This window comes from Nelumbo lutea, chromosome 2, assembly GCF_056320005.1.
Source record: "Nelumbo lutea isolate HS-2025 chromosome 2, American lotus-T2T, whole genome shotgun sequence".
In the NCBI taxonomy this organism is placed as follows: Eukaryota; Viridiplantae; Streptophyta; class Magnoliopsida; order Proteales; family Nelumbonaceae; genus Nelumbo; species Nelumbo lutea.
The window spans coordinates 64,855,582-64,881,263 of NC_142685.1; the positions used below are offsets into that span (position 1 = coordinate 64,855,582).

General features: G+C 38.9%; 1 protein-coding gene and 1 non-coding gene across 2 annotated transcripts in view; both read left to right on the plus strand.

Annotated features, from left to right (window-relative positions):
- Positions 1 to 4,206: 4,206 nt before the first annotated feature.
- TRNAF-GAA (transfer RNA phenylalanine (anticodon GAA)) lies at positions 4,207 to 4,279 on the plus strand. Its single transcript has one exon. It is a non-coding gene; the product is annotated as a tRNA-Phe (tRNA).
- Positions 4,280 to 4,394: 115 nt separating this feature from the next.
- Positions 4,395 to 25,682, plus strand: part of CPSRP54 (chloroplast signal recognition particle 54 kDa subunit) — an 88,494-nt gene continuing 67,206 nt past the window's right edge. The window contains exons 1-8 of the mRNA XM_088970478.1: positions 4,395 to 4,700; positions 4,837 to 4,969; positions 10,200 to 10,267; positions 10,371 to 10,472; positions 11,227 to 11,379; positions 11,496 to 11,573; positions 12,346 to 12,471; positions 12,588 to 12,690. Of these exons, the coding sequence (XP_088826604.1) occupies positions 4,533 to 4,700; positions 4,837 to 4,969; positions 10,200 to 10,267; positions 10,371 to 10,472; positions 11,227 to 11,379; positions 11,496 to 11,573; positions 12,346 to 12,471; positions 12,588 to 12,690 (931 nt within the window). The 5' untranslated portion in view covers positions 4,395 to 4,532. The remainder of the gene's footprint in view (positions 4,701 to 4,836; positions 4,970 to 10,199; positions 10,268 to 10,370; positions 10,473 to 11,226; positions 11,380 to 11,495; positions 11,574 to 12,345; positions 12,472 to 12,587; positions 12,691 to 25,682) is intronic.

Below are 25,682 nucleotides of genomic sequence, written 5' to 3' on the forward strand. Positions count from 1 at the left end.
TAACTAATAACATGTAAGTAAATACTAAATCTCAAGTAGACAATATCAAAGCTTCCAAGGGGAACATGTGGAGTCAATGCATGTAAAGCACATGATGTAATGGTAACAAATGTAAAAAGATAGATAGTGGGAAGGGCAATGGCAAATTATGTCAACCTATTGGAGAGACATGCCCAGAGACGACCAACTGTAGCAAAAAAACATTAAACAATGTTAGCTCAAAGGATGCACAAAAACAAAACAAATTAATGCCAATTTAATAACAAATAAATAATCAAATTCAGGAGAAACTGGCAATACAAAACCTATTGTCGATATGGTTGCCGAGATAATTGTATGGCTGAATGAAAAACCAAATATATATATATATATATATATATATGGGAGGGTAGAGAACTAGTTACCTACTCCCACTAATATTAATGTGGAAGATTCACACGTGTGGAAAAGCTGCAATGCAACAAATTACTGATAAGAATATCTTTGGTTATTTGCCAATTCTTACGTTGGCTCAACTTTTTGTATTGAAGGTTGGAAAAAGACAAATACCTTAAAAAAAGGTTCAACATTTTTGTTGAGCAAGAAAAAGTGTGACGGAAATGGCATAAGAGAGAGATGGGTTGCAATTCACGGACACCTGTATCCTATCTAATGCAATCTCTACTTCAGTTCATTAAACTTGTTAAAGTTAATTGGAGTCTAAACTTAAAATATATATATATATATATATATATATATATATATATATTTTTTTTTTTATAATTCACTTTGTTTTCTCAAATTTCGATGTGATGTGTTGTCATCTTATGTTCTTTTTTAATCTCACCTACTTCTACCGTCATTGGACCACCGACAACTACATGTTCTCTCCCTTATTTCTTCTTCTCTCTCTCATTTTTATTTTTTCTTCTCACCTACTCTTTCTCATCTCAAATTTTGGAATATGCAATCCAACCATCGCACTGGCACCATTGCAACCTCCTTTGAACTACTAATTAATTAGTTTTCCGCAATCCAACCTTTACAAGTTTCTTGTAAAGGTCTCCCTACATTTCTCTTCCTTTCCCTACTTCTTCCTTCAAAGCAAACACAGTCTTAATCTCACCTACTTCCACTGTCACTAGACCACTAGCCAACTGCAAGTTCTCTCCCTTCTTCTTCTCTCTCCCTCTGAATCTACAATCCAACCCTCCTTTGAACTACTAATTAATTAGTTTTAATTGATTAAAGTGAATGAGGTGAAGAAGAACGGAAGTGGAGAAAGAGCAGGGTCGGAGTTGTCTTCCTTTTTGCAATTCAAGGCTTTTTTTTGGGAACTCCCTGTTCGAACAATGTGATTGCCATAACAAACACCGGCGTCAGATCTTCCTTTATGAAATTCAAGGATTTTTCTGGGAACTCCCTATTCGAACGATGTGATCGATGGAATGAACACAAGCATCGGAGAAGGAAGTGGAGACGTAAGGACAGTGAACAGAGTGGAACAAACATCGAATTTTACCTTCGAACGATGTGAACAAAGCTTCTTGTGGGAACTCCCTACTAACCATTGGACTTTACCTACTTGAATAGGGTTAAGTATTGCTTCTACCTTCAAATGATGTGAACAGAGCTTTTTGTGGGAACTCTTTGCTAACCATTTGACTTTACCTACTTGAATAGGGTCAAATACTATTAGATTCTGCTAACCATTGGACTTTACTTACTTGAATAGGGTCAAGTACTATTTTTACCTTCGAACGATGTTAACAGAGCTTTTTGTGGGAACTCCTTACTAACCATTGGACTTTACCTACTTGAATAGGGTCAAATACTGTTAGATTTTATTTCTCGCATTCTCAGGCTCTCTTTCGTACTCATTCCAACTTAATGTATTTATATATATTTTAGGGTAAATTACAAAGACCCTCTTGTACTATGGGGTATGTGACAAAGACCCCCCTGTACTTTGTTTTGCGACGAAAGACCCCCTTGTACTATAATCGTGAGATAGAAACCCCTTATGCTAGCTTTCTGTTGAAGTCCGTTGTTGCAACTTTTTTAATCCCCATACTACCCTTGTAATAAGAGAAACATTGTTCATCTTCTCCGACCTCACAATATACGAACAACAGCGGTGGTAAGGGGAGAAAAAGGGAGATCGGAGATTACCGTTGTTGGTGTTCTCTCCCTTTGCAAATGGGGTTCCACTAGGGTGTTGTACAAGACAATCCTCTACAAGTGCCACTTCCATTTTCCTCTCTTCAACACATCTTGGAAGAAGCTCTGCTTCATCATCTCATTGAGAACCACTAGTGGGAATTGCTTCATGATGAAGAATATATTCGAGATCTAGCTTCTAATTCTCTCCTTGTCCCAATTGTTACCAAAGATAGGGTCGTCTTTAGGATAATCCAGGGGCTTTGGGTCGCCCAAGGATAACAAGGCTATTTGTAGTATGAAGCAACACTACTTAATTAGTATTTGCTCCAATTCAGTGCCACCACCAGGGATCTAATCAAATCGGTCGTTGATATATACTTCTTTAGCTTTTCCCCTTACTTTGTTCACCGTGTCTCTATATATTTCCTCAGCATCAGATCTGGTTTTGTCCTTAACATGTTTCTAGTTGTGAATCACTTCATCCCGCACAGAATTGTCGAGTCTTCATCAAAACTTAACCTTCCCTGGATTCGGTTTGGGCTGCATAGCACCCTAACTAGATATTGGTGTCATGGAGATTGAGCACCTGGGTGTAGACAGGGCTTATTCTGAGAGGCAGAGAACTTGCCAATCTCCCTTTCTCTCCTCCCCTATAGAGGAAAGCGGGAAGAAGAAAGGGGAGAGAAAGGGGTAGGGGAAGAAGAGAGATCGAGGAGAGAGAGAAATGTGGATTACCGGTTGCTTGTGTATCGTGAGGTCGGGGAAGATGAACAATGTTTTTCTCCCAATTGTTTACAAGAGTAATATGGGGATTAAAAAATATTGCAAAGCACTGCTATAAAAATTTGAACTCAAGTCTTAGTGTGATCATGCCATTATGCGTTAAGATTCTAAACCACTATGCCAACATTCAATTTATGATATTAGTTGAAATAAAATACAATTTATTAACTTTACCATTAACATGAACCTATACAAATACAAAATACTATATGTTTATATTCAATAATTCTAACTTAAAATAAATATATAATATTGAAAATTATTACTTTATAAACATTAATGAAGTAAACAATCTACCAAATTTACATTTATATAAAAAATTGTTTTTTACTCTTAATAAATTTATACAAATAAAATATTAATAATAGATAATAACTTTAGTACTTAAATTTCATAAATTTGTACATTATATGTATCTTCAATTTGTTTATATTTTTTATAAACTATTCATTGATATTTTAATTTAGACTAAAAATAATATATTTATTATTTACAAAAATAAAAATTGTTTACAAAATATTTAAGAATATAATATTAAATTGGACTTATCAAATCCACTAATTTAAATTTATATAAAAAATTTGTTATTTCAGAAAAACTATAGAAAATAAAAATGTTAATAATTAAAAATTACGAATTTCATATGATATGTATCTTAGTAATTTTAATAATTTTGATATACCTTTAGTTAAGATTAAAAGTAAAAATATGACAATAATATATGTATCATAGAAAAATTATAAATTTCATATGATAGTAATTTTGATATTATCAAACAATTCAAAATTTAATATTTAATTGACTTTTTTGTTAATGTTCAAAAGTAAAAATACAAAATAATTGCTATAGTAATTAAAATCAAATAATTGCATATGTTTTGTGTCTTGAACTTGTAGAATTTAACATAATAATGGTTTTGTGCATGTTTTACTTTGTAAAATCTCTATAATATGAGTCTTGGGCTCTTGATCGTTGAATTATCAATAGAATTGTAAGATATTTATGTATCTTACTATATTAAGTGTATATTACTTTATGTATTTATGCTTTATTTGTGGTTATTTTAACTTTTAAAATTAGTATAGTTGATATATTTAAGAAATTTATATAATTTTTTAGTGTATTCATATATTTCGTTCATATCCATCCGTTTCAAAATCGTATCCGTATACATATTCATATTTAAAGTATCTGATGCGATACCGAGAAGGTTAGTTTGATCCTTGTATCTAACTAGCTATATAATTCTTTAATGCATTTTTGCCGTTACCTCGTAAGCAGGCGGGGATAGCTCAGTTGGGAGAGCGTCAGACTGAAGATCTGAAGGTCGCGTGTTCGATCTACGCTCACCGCATTTTCGTATTTAAAACGTTTTTATAATTTACCCCAGCGTGTGGGCCCAGTTATTTAAACAACCGTTGGATGCGCGTTGAACGGTTTACAAGAGGAATGGATTAAACAGAGACGATAATTAGATGATGAAACATGTACGGGTGATAGATAGCTTGGTGGATAATTGCTTTTCAGTTTCAGAGAGGATAAAACGTCAGACGTAACGATTGCCCCCAGAGGGAGGGAGCTTCCCCGTCGAACCGTTCTCTCAGACAATGGAAGCTGTTTCTTTCTCGACTGTTCCTTCTCGCCATTTCTCTTCATCTCGTCCTTCACTCTCAGTGAACCTTTGCTTCTGCAATCCGAGAAAATCAGCCAAGTTCAACTCTTCTTGGACTGGCTCAAGCATCTCCGTAGGACCTTCTTCCGGAAATCATTTTACGGTAAGCCAAGAAAAAGATGCTTCAACATCTAATGCGTCATAAAGATAAGTTCAGACTTGAATTTCAACTTCATGTTGAGAGAGAGATGTTTTTTTTTTTTTATTTATTTTTAATTTTTATTCTTTTTGAATCTCAGAGAGAGATATGGAATTGGGTCAATTCCAAAAGTGTTTTAGTTAGAAAGGAAATGCTAGGTGTTGTAAGAGCAGAAATGTTCGGGCAGCTGACAAGCGGCTTCGAAGCAGCTTGGAACAAACTCAAGGGAGCAGGTTTGTTTTTCTGTTTCTTCTTTTCCTGAAACCCAATTATAATACAAGGTTAATTCTTGGGAAAGCTAATGGGGATGAAACATTTCAAAATGGAAGTTGGCTGTTTGATAAGAGAAAGTTGATTGGTGCATCTGGTTCAGGTGTAATGTCGATTTGCACGAAATAGTATAATGGGTGTCTGTAAATTGGCATTCTTGAAAGCTTTAGGTAATATTGTCGATTTTAGATATTCAGAAACGGCTAGCTAACATATAAAGATTTAAGTTTGATCCATGAATAGCAAAAGGCGACTTGGACGTCATTATGCTAGCATCCTATATAGAGGGACTGAGGAGAGACTAGAGTCTGTAGTTGAACATATTGTGTGGGTTTGACTTGGCAATGAACATGGAAATTAGGAAACTTTCAACGTTAAGACTGTTAGCCAGGCAAGGATCTCTTTGGCATCCCTTGTTTCTGCAGGACTCTGTCCCTTATTACTTTCTTATGTTCTCTTTTCTAATTGATTTTCCTAATATTAGAACAATATTGTTTTCCAGAAATGTGGTAGAATAAAGAACTATCCTAAATCATGTTTATCTTTTGTACCAGAGAACTCTGATTTTTCAGTGTTCTCTCCCTTGTCATGAGTCAATTTTCTCCTTTGTCTACTTCAAAGCTCTATCAATCATATTGTTGTGGTAATTATCCAAAATTGCTGCCTGAGACTGAAGTATATCTATCCAACCGAACTGATGGTTATGGCAGAGAAAATTCCTCAAAAATGTCCATTCTCCCCTGTACAGATGTCTATGGTCCTTGTGTAGCAAAAATATCTTATCATGATTTGGATATGAAGAAAATACAAGAGACTGCCATATCAACCCATACCCCAATTTGCACATATTTGTGGAGTGGCAATGGACTGCCCAACCTCTCCTGTTCTGAGCCAGCTGGTGTGCCTGACTCAGCTAGAGTTTTTTTCTTCTTTCTCTCCTTTAAATGCTCCGTCTAGTCTGTTTGATATAACAAGGAGAGATGCCCAAGATAATACCAAATAGTTTGATGATAAGTATGGATAATGCTGGTTGTAGAGAAGAAATGAAATAAGGAAGATGATAAAATAGAGAAACCAAGGAAACAAGGAGAGTGGGCTGAGTTCCATAGCCATGAATATAGTGCTTTTTTTTTGATCAATAACATCATCTTCATTAAATTAAGAGAAGAGAGGGAAAAGAATACAAAGGGAGATAAAATAACTTAGCTCCCCAAAAACAGAAAACATAGGGAATGCAAAGAAAATAAAAAAACTAGCCCAAAAAACAGCCTCCCTATTCACTCGTTGCTTGGCCAACCCATCCGCAAATGAGTTGGCACTCCTCTTCACCCAACTGTACTGAACTTCAATGTCCCTACCCAGCCATAAGAACTGTTTTTTCTCATTGTTAAAGTTCCACAAACCACTATCCTCTGTCTTCAACCAATTAACCACCACCTTCGAATCACCTTCCAGAATCAAGCGGCTAATATTTAATTCTTTTGCTCTTCAAATTCCTTCAAGCGCTGCAAGGATCTCAGCCCTAAGAGAGTCACTTTCTCCAATAGGGCTAGAGAATAAAGCAGTAACAATCCCTTCCTCATTCCTGAAGACTCCTCCAATCCCAGAGGGCCCTGGATTCCTTACACTGCTGCCATCAAAATTTAGCTTTATAAAGCCCGAGGGGGGAGGGGACCAGAACGGACAAAGAGTCCTCTTGCATCTAGCAGTGGAATCAATCTCTTTCCAGTTTCTTAGCAAGTCATCCATAGGACAATCTGAAAACAACTCCAAGGATTTTAGCTAGTGAACAACTTTTAAAAGGATTCGATCTAACAAATCTTCCAATGTTTTTTCCTTGTTAGAAAAAATGCGTGAGTTTCTTTCTTCCCACAAAGACCAGCATACCGCTGCCCTAATACACCTCCACATAGTCTTCCCTCTCTTCTTAGGCCAACTGAAAAAAGAAGGAGAAAACAAACCTTGGATAGTCTCCGGAGGATACCAAGAACACCCAAAACGGGAGAAAATCCACTCCCCAACAGTTTTAACAACCTTACAAGAGACCATGAGGTGGTTGCCAAATTCCCCATCAGCTTTACAAAGAGCACATCTATTAGGAAGTAGACAATAGTTGGGTTTCTTTCTTTGAAGTAAGTCTAAAGTGTTGATTCCTTCCAGGAAAATTTTCCAACAAAAAAAACCCACCCGAGGAGGAATAGGTATGCTCCAAATTTCCTTAATTGGAAAGGACAACCCCAGGGGGGTAGGAGGCTGAGTTAAGGTTTCAAAGAAAGAAGCACAAGAATTGCCAGAGCTAGAAAGGGTCCAAAATCTGGTGTCTTCCTTAGCAGGGTTTAGGAAGACACCCTCAAGGGAGGCTAGCAGAGATACCAAGCTATCCAAGCCTGCATCCCTAATTGCCCTACGCAGGCCAATATTCCAACCAAAGCCCGAAGTGGAGGCTGAAGGGACCGAGAAAGAAGAAATGGGTTTATTTTTCAAGTCTGAAAGAGCATACAATGAAGGAAACTTGTCTTTCAGAGGAGAATCCCCAACCCAAAGTTGTTCCCAGAAATTTATTTGGTTACCAGAGTTTAGACCATACCTGATCCAAGGGGAGAAAACTGGAAGTAGATTGTGGATGGATTTCCAAGGAGAAGCAGCTGAAGCCCTTGCCAAGATTCCAGGATCCCAACCATTGTCTTCCAGCCCATGAATGCTAGCCACAATCTTAGTCCACAATTTATCCCTTTCCAAAGAGAACCTCCACAACCACTTCCCCAGAAGAGCCATGTTCCTTTTCTTGAAATTACCAATCCCAAGATCTCCTAGTTTTTTACACCTAGAGACTACCTCCCAATTCCCCCTATGGTCTCTCTTCTCCTCTCCAGGCTCCCAGAGAAAGTTCCTTATTAATTTTTCCAAAAGATTTGAAACCTTTGAGGGGATCTTAAACACTGACAGAAAGTAAACAGGAAGGTTAGGTAGGGTAGACCTAATGAGAGAGACTCTTCCACCTAAAGAAAGATAACTCCTCTTCCAGGCCGCTAGCCTTTTCTCAAACCTCTCCACTACCGGAGCCCAAAAGCTAACACTCTTAGGATTATCTCCTAAAGGGAGGCCCAAATAAGCTAGGGGCCAGTCCGTAATAGCACAACCTAGCTCACCTGCAAATTCCCTTAGGTCTCTTTCGTTCACATTCACTCCCGCCACACAACTCTTATCAAAGTTTACCTTGAGGTTAGATATCTGCTAAAAAAGTTGTATTGTCAACTTTAGATTCCGGATCCAATTGAGGTTCCCTCATTCACAGAAAAGGATAGTATCATCTACAAACTGTAGAAGAGTTAAGGGAACCTCCTCCCTTCCTACTCTCCACCCTCTTATCTAGATTCCTCGAGTCTGCTCTATGGATCAATCGCCCAAACACATCAACAATCAGGGTGAAAAGAAAAGGGGAAAGAGGTCTCCTTGTCTTAGACCTCTCAACGCCGGAAAGAAGTCAACCACAGTCCCGTTCACCAGGATAGAATAATGGCAACTCCTAACACAACCCCAAATCCATTTACACCACCTGTCACCAAAACCAAAACTCCTCAACACCTCCATCAAGAAAGACCAATCAACCAAGTCGAAAGCCTTCTCCAAATCCAATTTGCAAACCACTCCCTTCTTCTTTGACTTCCTAAAGCTCTCTAAGCTCTCATTTGCAATGAGAATTTGATCGGTGATCTGTCTTCCCTCCACAAAAGCACTTTGGTTGGGTGCAATAATAGAGGGGAGCACCTTCTTTATCTAGAGAGACAACACCTTTGCAATGATTTTGTACAAGCTAGTCACCAGACTAATAGGTCTAAAATCTTTTGGTTGAGAAACATCTTTCTTCTTTCGGACTAAGGCAATGAAGGTTGAGTTCAAGCCTGGGTTTATTACACCCCTCCTGTGGAACTCCTAAAAAACCGATGTAAGATCATTCTCCAAAATATCCCAACAATCCTGGTAAAAGGCCATTGTGAACCCATCTGGACCCGACGCTTTTGTCCTATCCATAGAGAATACTGCTTCCTTTACCTCTTCCATATCGAACCTTTTTTCTAACCACTCTCTCTTCTCTGCACTTAGAGTCAGCCTATCCAAACCCTCCAACCACACTCTCTCATTCATAGGCCTTCTAAAAATAGATTTGAAGTGGTTTACTAGAGCCTCTGCAATTTCAACTAGGTGAGACAATACTGCTCCATCAACTTCCAAATTAGAGATGTAATTCTTCTTTCTCCTTCCATTTGCCACTGAATGGAAAAACCTTGTGTTTTTGTCTCCCTCCTTTAGCCACTTACACCTAGATTTTTGCCTCCAACTGATTTCTTCCTTAATCAGGATGTCCTCCATTTGCCTCCTTAAAACCTATCTCAACTTCCTTTCTTCCTCTCCAAAGGGGCCTCTCTCTTCTTTCAGGTCCAAATCCTCGATTTGCTCCACCAGAATTTGCTTTCTCTCTTCTAATCTTCCAAACTCCAACCTATTCCACTCCTTTAATTGAGATTTTAAGTATTGGAGTTTCTTGTGGAACCTCATTCCCTCCCAATCAACTACTGGATTAGCTTGCTCCTACCACTCTCTGATTTTCTCAGTGAAACATGAATATAGTTCTTTGGTGTTTTAACTAATACTCTAATTCAGGGTTGAATTCATGTCATCAATCAGAGACATCAGACCTCTGAAATTATGATGGAGCCACACCTTATGTTACCAGAAATGGCAAGAACACATGCATAGAATATACACTAAACTTTGAATTATCTGACATGACATGGAGCCCTTGTACAGGTATCGAGGTATAGGCCCACATCATCAAGAAAAAGAACATAGTGCCAAAGAGAGCTTAGATTTAATTCATTGATCTTTGTTTAATATGGACAAGTAACGCATTCATATTATCAAGGGGATATTTGATTCTAAATAAAAGTAGCAGTTACTAGTTAACCTAGTTTATAGTTCCTAGGTAGATGAGTTATCAAATTGTTAGCGGGCATGCATTTGGATATGGGTGTGAATGCGGGGTTGGGTTTTTTACTCTGTTTTGTATATGGTGTACAAGGGATCCAATGACTTATTATTAATAAAATCTCATAATTGTTACTTATGAAAGAACTAGTTTCTTATTACCATCTTTATTGTAAGTTGTTCATTTATGGAGTTTCTATGTTTCAGAGGTTCTGACCAAGGACAATATTGCGGAACCCATGCGGGATATTAGGAGGGCCCTTTTAGAAGCAGATGTATGCATTTTGGTGTAGTATGATTTGCATTATACTCATAGGAAATCTACAGTTTTTCTTCTACTGACAGTGGAGAAAGGTCTGACTACAATTACGTGGACAGGTTAGTCTGCCTGTTGTGAGAAGGTTTGTCCAGGCTGTAAGTGAACAAGCTGTTGGTGTTGAACTAATTCGAGGGGTGAGACCAGATCAGCAGTTGGTTAAGGTATGATCCATCTATTGTATGCTATTTCTGAGAAAATCATGCTGATGCTTATGGGATTAGACTGAGGAAATTAACCTAGCCATTTTGGTTCCTTATTTTCCTAATAAGCATTTACAAATTTTTAATTGGACGTTGGGTATCAATCTGCTGGTGATTCTCATGTCTCATATCTATGATCATGATTTAAGTTTGGGAATTTTTCCATTTCATCCTACTGGCCGGGGGGGGGAGATGTTTATAATCAGTTTGAGATTTTTTTTTTTTTCTAATGTTTCATGATCAAAAAGAGAAAAGAAGGATTTCTAAATCCTCTCCTCTCTCAGACCCCAGCTCAGTAATTTGGTGCTACAAGGATTTCCTAAAGAAGGCAAGCTGGTTAACAAGCAACATGAATGTTAGTTCATGTGGGTGAGAAGGTCAGAAAATGCTATTTCTGATAGTCTCACTAAACAAGGGGTCTTGAGGGAACATCTATACTGGGCAACTTTGTAATGTTTTGATTATAGTGTACTTGGTTTCTTACACTTTCTTTTACTATCAATAGAGGTCACACCTTGTGCTTCTCTTTGGGGTGTTCTAACTTTGCTTACATATTGGTAATGAAATAACTTTTCAATTATCAAAAAAAAAAAAAATCCTCTCCTGTCTAACACAATTAGTTTTTTTTTTTTTGATAAGTCTAGCACAATAAGTATGCTGGTTGCATAACCTAACAGTATTGGATCTGTTGATGTCCGATTCTTGATCCGTGCAGATTGTACATGATGAACTTGTCAAGTTAATGGGTGGGGAAGTATCTGAACTAGTTTTTGCAAAATCTGGTCCCACAGTGATATTATTGGCAGGTCTACAAGGTGTTGGGAAGACAACTGTTTGTGCAAAGTTAGCTTTTTATCTTAAGAAGCAGGTGGAGTATGATAACCTGTGTGGTTATGTACGTTTGTTGGGTTGGTTTCAGATACATTTAGATAGGTTGCCCAATCTTGATCTTTTTGATGCTAATCCATGTAATGCTGATTATAGGGAAAGAGTTGCATGCTTGTTGCTGCAGATGTATACAGGCCTGCTGCTATTGATCAACTTGTTATTTTGGGTGAAAAGGTAAATTAGATTGCAAGCAAAACATCATCTTTTTGGTTATCAGTCACTAAGAACTCTTTTATGTGATAGAAAGGTTTTATAAGAGAAAGAAGGCAGCCTAGAGAGTCTAGAAAATGAAGAGTCATACATGATTGAAGTAGTAGTCTTGATAAGTAAAGGCATTATCCTGGGGGAAGAATCCACCATACAAGTAACTCCTCCCAAAAACAATCCAAACAAGGCTGACATCCGTCAATCAATCTGAACTTTGAGTCCATTTGTACAAGCCATTCATTCTGGATACTATAGCTCTAGCCATCCTGATAGTGGCTTAATAGTCGCATGGTATAACCTCCAGATGTCTTAATTGCATTCTGCAGATCTCCCTCTCTCAGAATTTTTCAATCACATTTTATATTATACAAGACAGTATATCAATTTGAAAATTGGAGTTCTCATTCTTGCTACTGTATAGATTTCTTTCATATTGTTACCTGCCAATCAAAAAGCAGAATTTTGCTTTAGTTAAATTAGGCAATCCCTGGGTCTGGAATTTTTGAATGTTGAAAATGTCCAATCATGTATTTCCTTTTTTATTTTTTTTGATCAGTAACCATTAAATTTATTTGCTAATGTATGTAAATATGTACAAAAAATCTCTAATCTTTCTGGCCACTTGTCCAAAAAGAAACAAGCTTTTTGGTCTATATATGTCAAAATTTCTTATTCTCTTAGTACTTTAGTCTTGCAATCATTTAGTTCATACTGATAATCAGTTATAAGCTTTTGACAGGTAGATGTGCCTGTTTATACGGCGGGGACAGAGGTGAAACCTTCAGAAATAGCTAGGCAGGGTCTGGAAGAGGCCAAAAAGAAGAACAAAGATGTGGTCATAGTGGATACTGCTGGAAGACTTCAGGTTCAAAAAAAAAAAAAAAAACCAATACTTGTGACAAATCATTGTTGCTTAGTTTAGGAAATATATCTTGATTTTGTCCAATATGAACGTTCTTTCTTCTATGGAAAAATTATCAGATCGACAAAGCAATGATGGATGAGTTGAAGGAAGTGAAGCGAGCATTGAATCCCACAGAAGTTTTGCTTGTGGTGGACGCAATGACTGGCCAAGAAGCTGCAGGTATTTTGACTTTCATTTATCCCATTTTGGCTGAATTAATCCATGTCTTGATGTATAACTTACATGTTGAACCATAGTGAAAAACTTTTACAGATTCTCTTTGTAATGAGACTTCTTGTATAGTTTTGAGATTTAATGCAATACTAAAAAAACATAGTGAAAAATTTCCTTTTTTTCTATTGAGCAGAAAAATCAGATACTAGATGCTGTTTTCTTTCTCAAAATGTAGAGAGGTTTTCTGGATAGGAAAAATTCTTTGTTTATTTTATTTGGAATTTCAAGAGATATTATGAATTTCTATATATATTTTTTTGCTCTTATTACCATGAAAATCCCCCTACAGTGGTTGTCATATGGAATCAATCTGATTTCTATGGACTTCTGCAGGTATCAATTAAGTTGTTTACTTCATAATTACCTACATGACTACATCATTAAAAACAAGATGTGGAGCACTTATTGATAAAATTATAAAACTTATGCTGGGCACAAGCATGTGCCAGTGTCAAGAAAAGGTAATGGATGCATAGCCTAGTAGTTGTTGAATATGATGACTTACAAGGAGCTGGTAAGTGTTGCCAGAGAATCGCATCAGCAATAATGGTTCAAGGAGAAGAAAATGAGAAATTCAAACACTCTGTTCTGCTCATTTAGAACATGATATCATTTTGCATCCTCAGGATTCTTCCAAGCTATTACTTGATGGTAGTCTAATTCTTCCCCCTAAATGATTTAAGTGCCCATAATTCAACAATGGATAAGACATTAAGCAGAGCGGAATGGAAAAACAGGATTCGTGTTGCTGACCAAATGTAGTCGGGATAAGGTTTGGATGATGACGCTGATGCTTTGGAGGGCAGAGAGATGATAAACTCTTTTTCACCTGACAAATATTCAAAATCTCCTCGTGAAGTTGATAAATCTTAGCAATAATCTTGAGGATAGGTCTTTGTAGCCCTTTCTCATATCAAGGCTGCAGAATCTCGGTTGATATGTGGTTGCATAAGTTGAGAAGATAAGAAATCATTATATAATTCTCTTTTAGCAGTTTTTCGTAGGTTGGACCATCATTGTTGGGTGATCCAATTTTCTAGTAAAATATCCTAGTTTCTCAAGTCCACAAACATACGTCTTGACTAAGACCATCCAAGAAAGTTAGTACCATCTATCTAACTTCATTGTGGTTATCTGGAATTTTAACTATCACTCGACATACTCATGGTCGACCCAATTCCTGAAATTCCTAAGGCTTTGTTTGTTTGTAGCGCAAATTTCACTTGCACTTATGTTAATGAATAGGAGTGCAAAAGGGCTAATTGTAAATACTTGCTTACTTTTGCTTCACATTTGACTTTGATAAAGTTCAGATCTGTATATGCTTCAGTTTCAGAATAAAAAAAGAAAAGAGAGAAAGAAGAGAAGAAAAGAGAAGAAAAGAGAAGAGGAGAGAAGAGAAGAATAGGTAGAAGGAAAGATTGGTTCAAACTAGAGAACTCACCTCTCTCTAGTCAGCCAGATTTGTTTATAGTTTTGTAAACAAAAAACACAATGACTATTGTACCCCCACTTAAGTGTGGGACACATCACTTAACTTAAAATAAGATGTAAATCAATCATCAAAAATTGGGTGTAAATTTGAAAATTAGAGAGAAAAAGGAAGAAGAAAAGTAAGAGCAGCAGTACAAGAGAAGAAGATGGCGAAAAGAGGAGGAAGAAGAAGAAATGTTCGAATTATTCTTCCCTTTCTTCTCTAATCCTTTTTATTAAGAATTAATGTTAAAGTAATTACATTTATGCCCTTAAGTGGGCGGCCAGCTAGGCAATAACATAAAGAGATTAAACAAAAAAGAAATAACAGGCCCATTAGCTAACAAGAAAAAGAAAATATATTACAAGAGAAGATACTAGGACCCATTCGGCCCAGTCTCTTTACACTCCCCCTCAAGCTGAGCATAGATGTCAATCATGCCTAGCTTGCTTATATACTGTGTCATTTTCCCTCTCGGAAATCCCTTGGTCAAGATATAAGCCAATTGTTCATTTGATGTGATGAATGGCAAACAAACTTCTCCTAAGGAAATTCTTTCCCTTATAAAATGTCTATCAACCTCAATGTGCTTAGTTCTGTCATGTTGAACAGGATTATGTGCAATATTGATAGCTGCTTGATTGTCACAGTAGAGCATCATTGGCTTCTTGTAGTCAACCCCCAATTCTTCTAAAAGGGATCGTAGCCACAGTAATTTTGACACACCATGTGCCATTGCCCTGTATTCTGCTTCAGCTGAGGATTTAGCAACTACAAACTGTTTCTTACTCCTCCATGACACAATCAATGTTCCCAGCGACCAGAGCACAATAACTTGATGTGGATCTTCTATCATCAATACATCCTGTCCAATCAGCATCAGTAAAAGCTTTCAGCTTCATGTGTTCATGTTTGGCAAATAAAATACCTTTCCCTGGAGTACCTTTCAAGTAACACAGAACCTTTTCTGCAGCAACTAAATGAGTATCTCTGGGAGAATGCATAAATTAACTAATAACACTTACTACATAGGAAATGTCTGGCCGAGTCATGCAAAGATATAACAACTTCTCAAGCAGTCTCTGAAACAACCTCCTTATCAGATAAAAGGTCACCATCTGTAGTAGAAAGCTTATGATTGGGATCAATAGAAGTGGAGATTGGTTTAGCTCCAAGTTTACCAGTCTCAACAAGGAGGTCAAGGACATATTTACATTGAGAAATGAAGATACCATCCTTAGATATAGCAACTTCAATGCCCAAAAAATTCCGAAAATCTCTCAAATCTTTGACCTCAAATTCAGATTTAAGAAATCTTTTTAGTTTACTAACCTCTTGAGTGTCATTACCCGTGACCACAATATCATCAACATAAACTATCAAGAAGATCACCAGAGAGCCATTTCTCTTCAAGAACAGGGTATGATCAGATTGAGTTTGTGTGTAACCAAAGGAGACAAGAGCAGCCCTGAACCTCTCAAACCAAGCCTGAGGAGACTGTTTGAGACCATAAATAGATTTCTGCAGTTTACACACCTTGCCTTGCATTTCCTTCCCAAACACCTCTGGAGGCAAAGATATATAGACCTCTTCATGTAGGTCTCCATTCAAGAAGGCATTTTTAACATCAAACTGGTGTAAGGGCCAATCAAAAGTAGCGGCTAGAGATAACAAAACCTGGACTGAGGTCATCTTAGCTACAGGAGCTAATGTCTCAAGATAGTCAATACGATACATCTGATTGTAGCCTTTAGCAACCAGCCTAGTCTTAAACCTTTCAATAGATCCATCAGAGTGATATTTAATGGTAAACACCCATTTACAACCCACTGGTTCATTCCCTTAAGACAAGTCAACAATATCCCAGGTATGGTTCTTATGCAAAGCATCCAGTTCAGCCATCATAGCATCCCTCCATTCAGGTTTAGATAAGGCTTCCGGTACGGACCTGGGTATCACATGGGAAGAAACAGAAGTAAGAAAAGAGTCGTAGGAAGGAGAGAGATGGCTGTAAGACAGGTGTTTGGAGATACAATGGGCTGTACACTTCTGCTTGCCCTTGCGGACAGCAATAGGAAGGTCAATGTCTGGGAAAGATGTAGATGGGTCAGAAGAAGGCTGACTTGTTACCTTAGTAATGATGGGAGGAGCAAGAGGCTTTTCTGTAGGAGTGGAAACAACCTGCCCATGTCTGAATCTATGCCTTTGGTATCACCTTTGGAGGAGGAGGAGGAACTGGAATATCGGAGGTAAGTCCAGTGGGAGAAGTAGACACCTCATGAGAGGACTCGAGGAATGGGAAGAGGAACAATTGGAGACATAGCAAAGGGCTCTTCAGATTTCTCCCCCTCAAAAGAAATACTAAAGAAAGGAGTCAGCTCAGCAAATGTGACATTCCGAGATACAAAGCGGGTGCCACTAACTGGATCAAAATAGCAATGTCTCTTTTGTGTGGAAGCATATCCCAGAAAAACACATTTACGAGCCTTAGGTTCAAATTTGTGCCTTTGATGGCTGTGAACATGCACATAGCAAGTGCACCCAAAAACACGGAGAGGAAGAAAAAAATATCCTCATCCGGGAAGAGAAGGCTAAAGGGGGTTTTGAAGTTAAGAACCTGGGAGGGCATACAGTTGATAAAAAAGGTAGTGGTAAGAACAACATCTCCCCAAAATTTTATAGGAACATGCGATGCAAACAGGAGGGATCTGGCAACTTCAACCACATGTCTGTTCTTCCTTTTCGCCACTCCGTTCTGTTGTGGAGTGTAGGAACAAGAACTTTGATGAATAACCCCAAAAGTTTCAAGATAGGCGGAGAGGGTTTTCTCAAAATACTTCTTAGCATTATCAGAATGAAATATTTTGATCTGAGTGTTAAACTGGGTGAGGATGGGTTCATGAAATTTTTGCACAATAGCTGGTACTTCATCCCTGGATTTCATGAGATAAATCAAAGTGTAACGAGAGTAGTCATCAATAAAAAGGATAAAGTACCTATAACCCTTCATAGTTGGCAAATGATATGCCCCCCACACGTCAGAGTGAACAATATGAAAAGGAGAAAGAGATCTTTTATTGCTTACTGAATAAGAATGTTTACAATACTTTGCCAGTTCACACGACTCACAATGAAGACTTGATAAAGACACTACCTTAAACATATCTGGAAACAAATGACTCAAAGCAGAAAAAGACAAATGACCAACCCGAAAGTGACATAACAAAACTTTGTCAATAGACTCTGACAAAACAGACTCTAAGGCAACTCCATGAGGTGGTCCAAAAGCTCTATCCGGTGTATCCAGCAAGTATATTCCGTTCGCCTCATGGCCACTCCCAATCATCCTCTGAGATTGCAGGTCCTGAAAAACACAATGAGTGGAAAAAAAGGTTATGCTACAATTCATGGATTTAGTTAAGCTGCTAACAAATAAAAGGTTTGTATTTGGTTTAGGGACATGAAGGACAGAGGATAAATAAAGGGTGTCAGAGGTCTTTATATCCCCTTTACCAGAGATGAGAGCAAGAGACCCATCAACAAGGGATATTTTCTCTTTACCAGAGAGAAGGTGATATAGGCAGAAGAGATTAGACATGTTGGTCATATGGTCTGATGCACCGAAATCAATAATCCAAGGGATTTTATGATTACCTAAAATTGAAGCATAATTTGCAGAAGCACAAATACATGAGTGTGCAAATGCAGATGAAGATGATACGTTGTTGGAAGAGTGAGATGAAGAAACAATAGCTTCCTAGTGATTTAACAGCCTTTCAAAATCCACCTTCATTGCTGCCAATTGCTCAATGGTTGATTTTTCGTCACTCTCCTTATTTCCTCCTTCAGGTACTGTAGCAACATTAGCTGTCTTAGGCTATCCTACCTGACTGCCCTTCTTCGAGCTATTGTTATTCTTAAACCTATCAGGAAGAAGCTCAGGATGAAGCTTCTAGCAAGTGTCCTTTGTATGCCTTGGTTTCTTGCAATAGTCACATATCTGCTCCTTTTTCTCAGTTAGACCCTTTGGCTTTATTCTAGCATGTGCAAAGTATTCTGTTGGTGGACTCTACAACTGAACCTGCCGCCTACTCTCCTCACTGCTTATCATAGCGTATGCCTGGGAGAGTAACCTCATCTTTGGCCAGGATATTTTGCCTAATGATGTCAAACTCAGGGTTGAGTCCAGTGAGAAATTCAAACACCCTATTTCTCTCCACCAACTTCCTATACATTTCAGCATCATTCTTACTCTCCCATACAATTGTCTCCATAGCATCAATTTCTTGCCATAGGGATTTCAGTATAGAGTAGTAGATTGCTACACTCTTCTCCCCCTGTCTTAGGTTCTTCACGTCACTTTTCAACTTGTAGACTCTGGCTACATTCAACTTCTGTGAATAGGTCTCAGTAACGCTGTCCCATATCTCCTTAGCTGAAGATATCCAGAGATAATGCTGACTTATATGAGGTTGCATAGAGTTGACCAACCATCCAATGACAGTATAGTTCTCTTGCATCCATTTCTCAAATTCAGGGTCTGTCTCTTCGGGTTTCACTTTACTACTTGTGAGATACCCGAGTTTTCCTCTACTACAGACATAAATTCTTATAGACTGCCCAAGCAAGATAATTTGTCCCATCTAGCTTGATTGTGGTCACACCAGTCAAAACGGAATCTACCGAGCCAAGGCCGGAAACCGACACTTGCTTGAACTCACTTCCATATGGCCCCATTAGTCAAACGAAAATCAAAGAACTAGAAATTTGGTTTATATAAACTTACTTGAAGTCAAACCAGAACCCAGGTGCTTGAAAATTAGGGTTTTACTCCGTTCAACTATTGGGGAGGAAGAGAGAAGATACAGTTGCTCCTACCAGAGCTTCCCAATCTCTTCCAAATCTGAACCGCCCTTCTTTAGGAGTCGAAAGACACCTCCCAAGCACAGAGCGCCACACCCAAAGCTTCACCTTTACTTGTACCTTCGAAAATCTCTAGTCGGCTAGGGTTTTGGGCAGCAACAGAACAACACCACTTCTTCGCAATATCCAACCAGATTTAAACTCTCCAAACCCTCTACCAACTAGGCCAGAGATCCTCTGAGCTATAAAGAACCTATCTCTCCATGCACTCTCTTAATCTAAGGGTGTATGGGAAAAGAGGAAGAAGAAAAAAAAGAAGAGAGAGGCCTGCTCTGATATCAAGATGTAAATCAGTCATCAAAAATTAGGTGTAAATTTGAAAATTAGAGAGAAAAAGGAAGAAGAAAAGTAAGAGCAGCAGTACAAGAGAAGAAGATGGTGAAAAGAGGAGGAAGAAGAAGAAAGGTTCGAATTGTTCTTCCCTTTCTTCTCTAATCCTTTTTATTAAGAATTAATGTTAAAGTAATTACAAGTATGCCCTTAAGTGGGTAGCCAACTAGGTAGTAACATAAAGAGATCAAACAAAAAAGAAATAAAAGGCCCATTAAGAGAGGCCCATTAGTTAACAAGAAAAAGAAAAGATATTACAAGAGAAGATACTAGGACCTATTCGTCCCAGTCTCTTTACAAAATATAATAGTAATTACATCTAGCACATAACATAAAGTAAAAAGACTAGACTACCCTTCTATAGTTCACTCTAAAGTAGAAACCGCTATCTGCTGATTCGGTCAAGCTTCTTGTGAAAGGAAGAGGAGAAAGTTGTAGATTTCGGCAATAGAAAGAGAAAAGGGAAGGAAGGAGAAAATAAGGTCAACTAGGGTTGTGTTTCATAACCCTAGCCGCTAGCCCCTCATTCTATTTATATTTAACTTAAATATGAGATATTACAAAGATGCCCTTAGTAGGGCGGCAACTCAAACTAAATAGTTACAACCCTTTTAAAAATAAAAACTAATGGGTCCAAGGTCCGACAACTTTTTAATTTAAAAGAAAATAAACTAAACACAAATCGACCCACTCAACACTCCCCCTCAAGTTGGGAGTAGATGTCACACATTCCCAACTTGCGTAGATCATGCTCCAGCTTATTCTTTGCAACGCCTTTTGTGAGAAATCAACAAGCTGCAGATCAAAAGAAATGTATGGAAGACAAACTTTTCCAGAAGTTACCATTTCTCTGATAAAATGTCTATCTACTTCAATGTGCTTAGTTCGGTCATGTTGGACCGGATTATGGGCAATATTAATTGCTGCCTGGTTATCGCAGTATAGTATCATAGGTTCTTCTGCCTGTACACCGATTTTTTCTAACAGAGAACGGATCCAGAGAAGTTCTGAAACTCCATGTGCCATGGCCCTATATTCGGCTTCTGCACTTGATCTTGCCACAACTGTTTGTTTTTTACTCTTCCATGAGACTAGGTTACCCCCAACTAGGGTGCACACTCCTGAAGTTGATCTTCTGTCATCAAGGCATCCTGCCCAATCCGCATCTGTATAAGTACTGTCCATGATCAGTAAACAATATGCCTCTTCCTGTATGTCCCTTCAAATAAGCAAGGATCCTGTCAACTGCCTTCCAGTGTTGGTCTCGTGGAGCATGCATGTATTGACTCACTACACTTACTGCATAGGAGGTGTTTGGTCTTGTCATACACAAGTATAGTAGCCGACCCACAAGTCTTTGGTATCTCCCAAGGTCCTTTACTGGTTCACCTTCTGGTGCATTGATTCTATGGTTCTGATCAATGGGGGTGCTAACTGCCTCTATTCCAAGTTTCCCTGTCTCTTGGAGAAGGTCCAAGACATACTTCCTTTGAGAGATAAAAATTCCATGTTTCGATCTTACAACTTCGATGCCTAAGAAGTATCTCAGTTCTCCAAGATCCTTAATCTCAAATTCCTTATGTAGGTTCCTCTTCAGACTATCAATTTCACTCAGATCATTCCCAGTGACAACAATATCATCCATATAAACAATTAAGATTGACACCAAAGATCCCCTGCGCTTCACAAACAAGGTGTGATCAGATTGAGTTTGAGTGTAGTCAATAACAATCAGGGCCTTTCTGAATCTGTCAAACCATGCTCTGGGAGATTGTTTCAAGCCATATAGTGACTTCTTCAGCTTGCATACCTTTCCCTTTTCAGCATTATCATAAAAACCAGTTGGAAGATCCATATACACCTCTTCTTGCAGATCCCCATTTAGGAAAGCATTCTTCACATCCAGTTGAAACAAGGGCCAAGAGTATGAGGCAGCAAGAGAAATGAGTATTTGAACAGAGGTCATCTTTGCAACTGGCGCAAATGTCTCTAGATAATCAATGCCATAGGCCTGTGTGTGCCCTTTTGCAACAAGTCTTGCCTTGTACCACTCTATACTTCCATTTGCCTTATACTTTACTGTGTAAACCCATCTGCATCCAACTGTCTCTTTGCCTTCTGGTAGGTCCACAATCTCCCATGTCTGATTCTTAATCAAAGCCTCCATCTCTTCCTGCATAGCTGTCTTCCACTCAGGTTTGGAGAGAGCCTCACTAACACCCTTGGGTATAGACACTGAATCAAGAGAAGAGAGAAAAGCACGGTAGGAAGGAGAAAGTCCACTGTAGGATAAGTACTGTGAAATATAATGAGCAGTGCACTTTCTCTTCCCTTTTCTAAGAGCAATAGGGAGATCAAGGTTATCTGTAACAGTGTTAGTAGGACCAATGGGAACTGAAATAGTAGTGGGATCAAGAGGAATACCTGAATCCGTATTAGCCAAATCTGGAGTCTCCAAGGGATTGACAGGAAGTGGTGTGAGTTCTGCTGTAGTGGAATCAACCGCCTTATGAAGTCTCTGTCGTGAGTAATGCTGTGAGACGGAACACAAAGGAGGTGGCAAGGTTGGTGACATCGGGTGGTGGTCAAGCATAGGAGTAGACACAGGGACTGGAACTGGGAGAGGGATAGACTGTTAACTTCCCCAAAATACTCTCCCTGAGAAGGATTCCTTGAGAAGAAGTATGTAGATTCAAAAAAGGTAATGTCCATAGTAACAGACCGGTTCCCATTGACTGGATCATAGCAGCGGTACCCTTTCTGATTCTCTGCATGTCCAAGGAAGACACATTTCTTTGCCTTGGGGTCAAGCTTCAAACGGTAAGGACCAAGGATATGCACAAAGCAGACACACCCAAACACCCTTAGAGGAATATGAAACATCTCCCCCTGAGGAAAAAGAAGGCTGAATGGAGTTCTGAATCCAAGTATACAAGAAGGCACCCTGTTAGTTAGATATACTGCCGTGAGAACTGCATCACCCCCAAAACGAACCGGAACTGTAGTCGTGATCATCATGCTTCTTGCCATCTCAACAATGTGTCTGTTCTTCCTCTCTGCAACACCATTCTGCTGTGGACTATAGGAGCAACTACTCTGATGGACAACACCATACTCCAACAGATATGAGGCAAGATGTCTCTCAAAATATTCCCTAGCATTGTCAGATCTGAACATCTTTATTCTCGTTCCAAACTATGTTAGTACTATCTGGTGGAATTGCCTAACCAAGGATGGTACTTAATCGTGGGATTTCATCAGGTAAATTCAGGAATATCGAGAGAAATCATCCACAAATAGGAGAAAATGGCGATAGCCGCCCATAGAGGGAACATGATAAGGGCCCCACACATCTGAATGAATAACATCAAAAGGAGAAGAACATCTTTTATTACTAGGTCTGAAAGAGTGTCTACAATGCTTTCCAAGTTCACAACCTTCACACTTCAAACTTGATAGACTCATAGACTCAAATAGTTTTGGAAACAAAGAACTCAAAGAAGAAAAAGACAAATGACCCAGACAATTATGCCAAAGTATAATTTGATCCACAGATTTTGACTCACTGTCCCTGCAAACATGATGACTTTGGTGAAGAGGAAGAGCATCCAGGAGGTAGATTCCATTCACTTCACGACCAATCCCAATCGTCTTCTTTGAATCCAGATCCTACAAAATACAATGTCCAAGAGAAAAATTACTGAGCAGTTTAGATTGTTAGTCAAACTACTAATAGATAATAAATTGGTGCTCAATCTAGGCACATGGAGGACAGAGGGTAAACAAATGGAATCATTAATCTCGACAGATCCCTTCCCAGCAATAGGAACATGGGATCCATCAGTTGTGGAGACCCTATCTTTGCCAGAACAGAGCTGGTAAGAGGAGAAAATAGTGGAGCAATGGGTCATGTGCTCAGAGGTTCCAGAGTCTATAATCCAAGGAGATCTCTCCTTACCTGAAGCAGAAACATAGGTTGCAGTGACATGTGAACTACCTTTGTGGGCAAAGGAGGTGGAGTGAGCTCCACCTGTGCTACTTGTACCTTGTTGTCCGCTTGCGGCTGAACTGGAACTAGCTGTATCCCTCTGATTCAGAAGTAACCCAAACCTCTCAAGCTCAGCCCTTACTGCAGTAGTTGCAACGGACTCCAAAGCAGCTGTAGTAGGGGGAGCCGGAGTGCCATCAGTAATTGTCATGTGTGCATTTCCTTTCTTATTCTTCAATCTGGTCGGCACAAGATGTGGGTGAAGCTTCCAACAAGTATATCTTGTATGCTTAGGCTTCTTACAATAGTCACAGACTGCCCCTTTTGTCTTCCTTCTTGTTTTCATTGCCATTCTGTTTAGATTTCATAGCACTTACCATAGCGGACTGATCAGAAATGAGATTCTTCATCATTACATCCCTCCCGCACTCCTCTCCCGACACAAAGGCATATGCTTGGGAGAGAGTGACACTGTCCCTGGAAAGAAGATGCTGTCTTGCAATGTCATACTTAGGGTTAAGGCCAGCAAGGAATTCGAACACCCTATACTTCTCTAAGTGTCTTTGATAGGTAGCTACATCCTTGGTGGTTTCCCAAGCAAAAGTCTCTAGATGGTCGATCTCCTGCCACAGGGTTTTAAGGACTGAAAAATAGTCCTCCTTGCCTTGTAGCAATAATCTGATTTCTCAGTTGATAAGCCCTAGCAACATTCTCCCTTTGTGAATAGATTTCTCAGTTGCCCATAAAAAAATTTTACTTATATGTGGCAACATGGAATTACATAACCATGTCATTACCATATAATTTTCCTGCACCCACCGGGAGTTGCCAGTTTCAAGTTTCACCTCTTCACCAGTAATATACTCCAATTTTCCACGAGCCCCAATGGCCATCTTTGCAGATTGGGACCATTCCAAGTAGTTTGTACCATCCAACCTAACTGTAGTAATGGTCTCAGCTCCGAAGGGGTCTCCAACACCTCCTCCCACATGTCCCATTTCATTCCGGGGCTTATATTCAACTCTGTGTCCCTCCATGCTTCTCAAAAGGGTATAGAAAACAAATAAAAAAAATGCAGCAAGAACAAACAAAACACCTTCTGGAACCAACGACACTCTTTTGGCATCTTGGACTTTCTTTCCACGAAAGATTCATTTTCTGTGGGATAAGAGAAGAGAGAAAAAGCAACCGCCCTCTCTAGAAGCCTCCAAACCACGTGGGACTTGAATCGCCCCTTATAAAAAACTCCAAGTAACCCTAAAAAATTAGGGCGCCACTACCTAGGTCAAAATTGAAGAGTCCAACAAAAACAAGACTCTTCCCCCTTCTCCAGTTTTTCCTGATTTTGATGAGAAACCCTAGACCAGCTACAGGGCATACAGATCCATCAAGAAAATCCAAAAACTGGGCTTACCCGAGAGCTTCGATCAGCCTCTTAAATCTCCATGCAGTCGGACGATCTAGGGCTGCATGAGAGAATCACTTCCAGAACCTTCAACCTGCTCTGATACCAAGTAGAAACCACTATCTGCTGATTCGGTCAAGCTTCTTGTGAAAGGAAGAGGAGAAAGTTGTAGATTTCAGCAATAGAAAGAGAAAAGGGAAGGAAGGAGAAGAAGGTCAACTAGGGTTGTGAAGGGTTGAGAGATCCATCAGATGGACGCCCAAAGATTGCAGAATAAGGGGCGAATTTAAAAATTTTTTCTCTCCCTTCAACTGGGAATCACATTCCCTATTTAGAAAATCATATTTTCAAGGATAAATCTTGATCCTTAAACTGAACCGGATCTGAACCAAAAGGAATGGGAGAGAATGATACTTGATACGGAGAAGCAATATCTCCCAACGAAGGTGTTCACGCCCAAGGAAGGATCCAAAGACTGCTCCCATTGAAGATGGCGCAGTGCAAGATGGAGCAGAATCAGCAGTGTTCTTCCCCAATAACTCTGTCCTTCGCAAGAAACAGCAGGATGGAATGTTAGCACAGCTTCCTTTTCAATCCTTTCTCAAAGAATTGATGTCAAGATCCAATCTTGACTTCTCCCACAGCTGGAGATCGAACTGGCAAACAGGGCGGCAAGAGCAGGGAGGCGGCAAGAGAGTATTCGCAGGGTGCAGAATTCTCTCTTCTTGATTTCAGCACTAAAGAGGATCTGATGTGTTTCTTAGTCTCACTCTCAAGGCTGCCGCCCCCTCCTTTCTTTTGTTAACTTGAAAAGATCA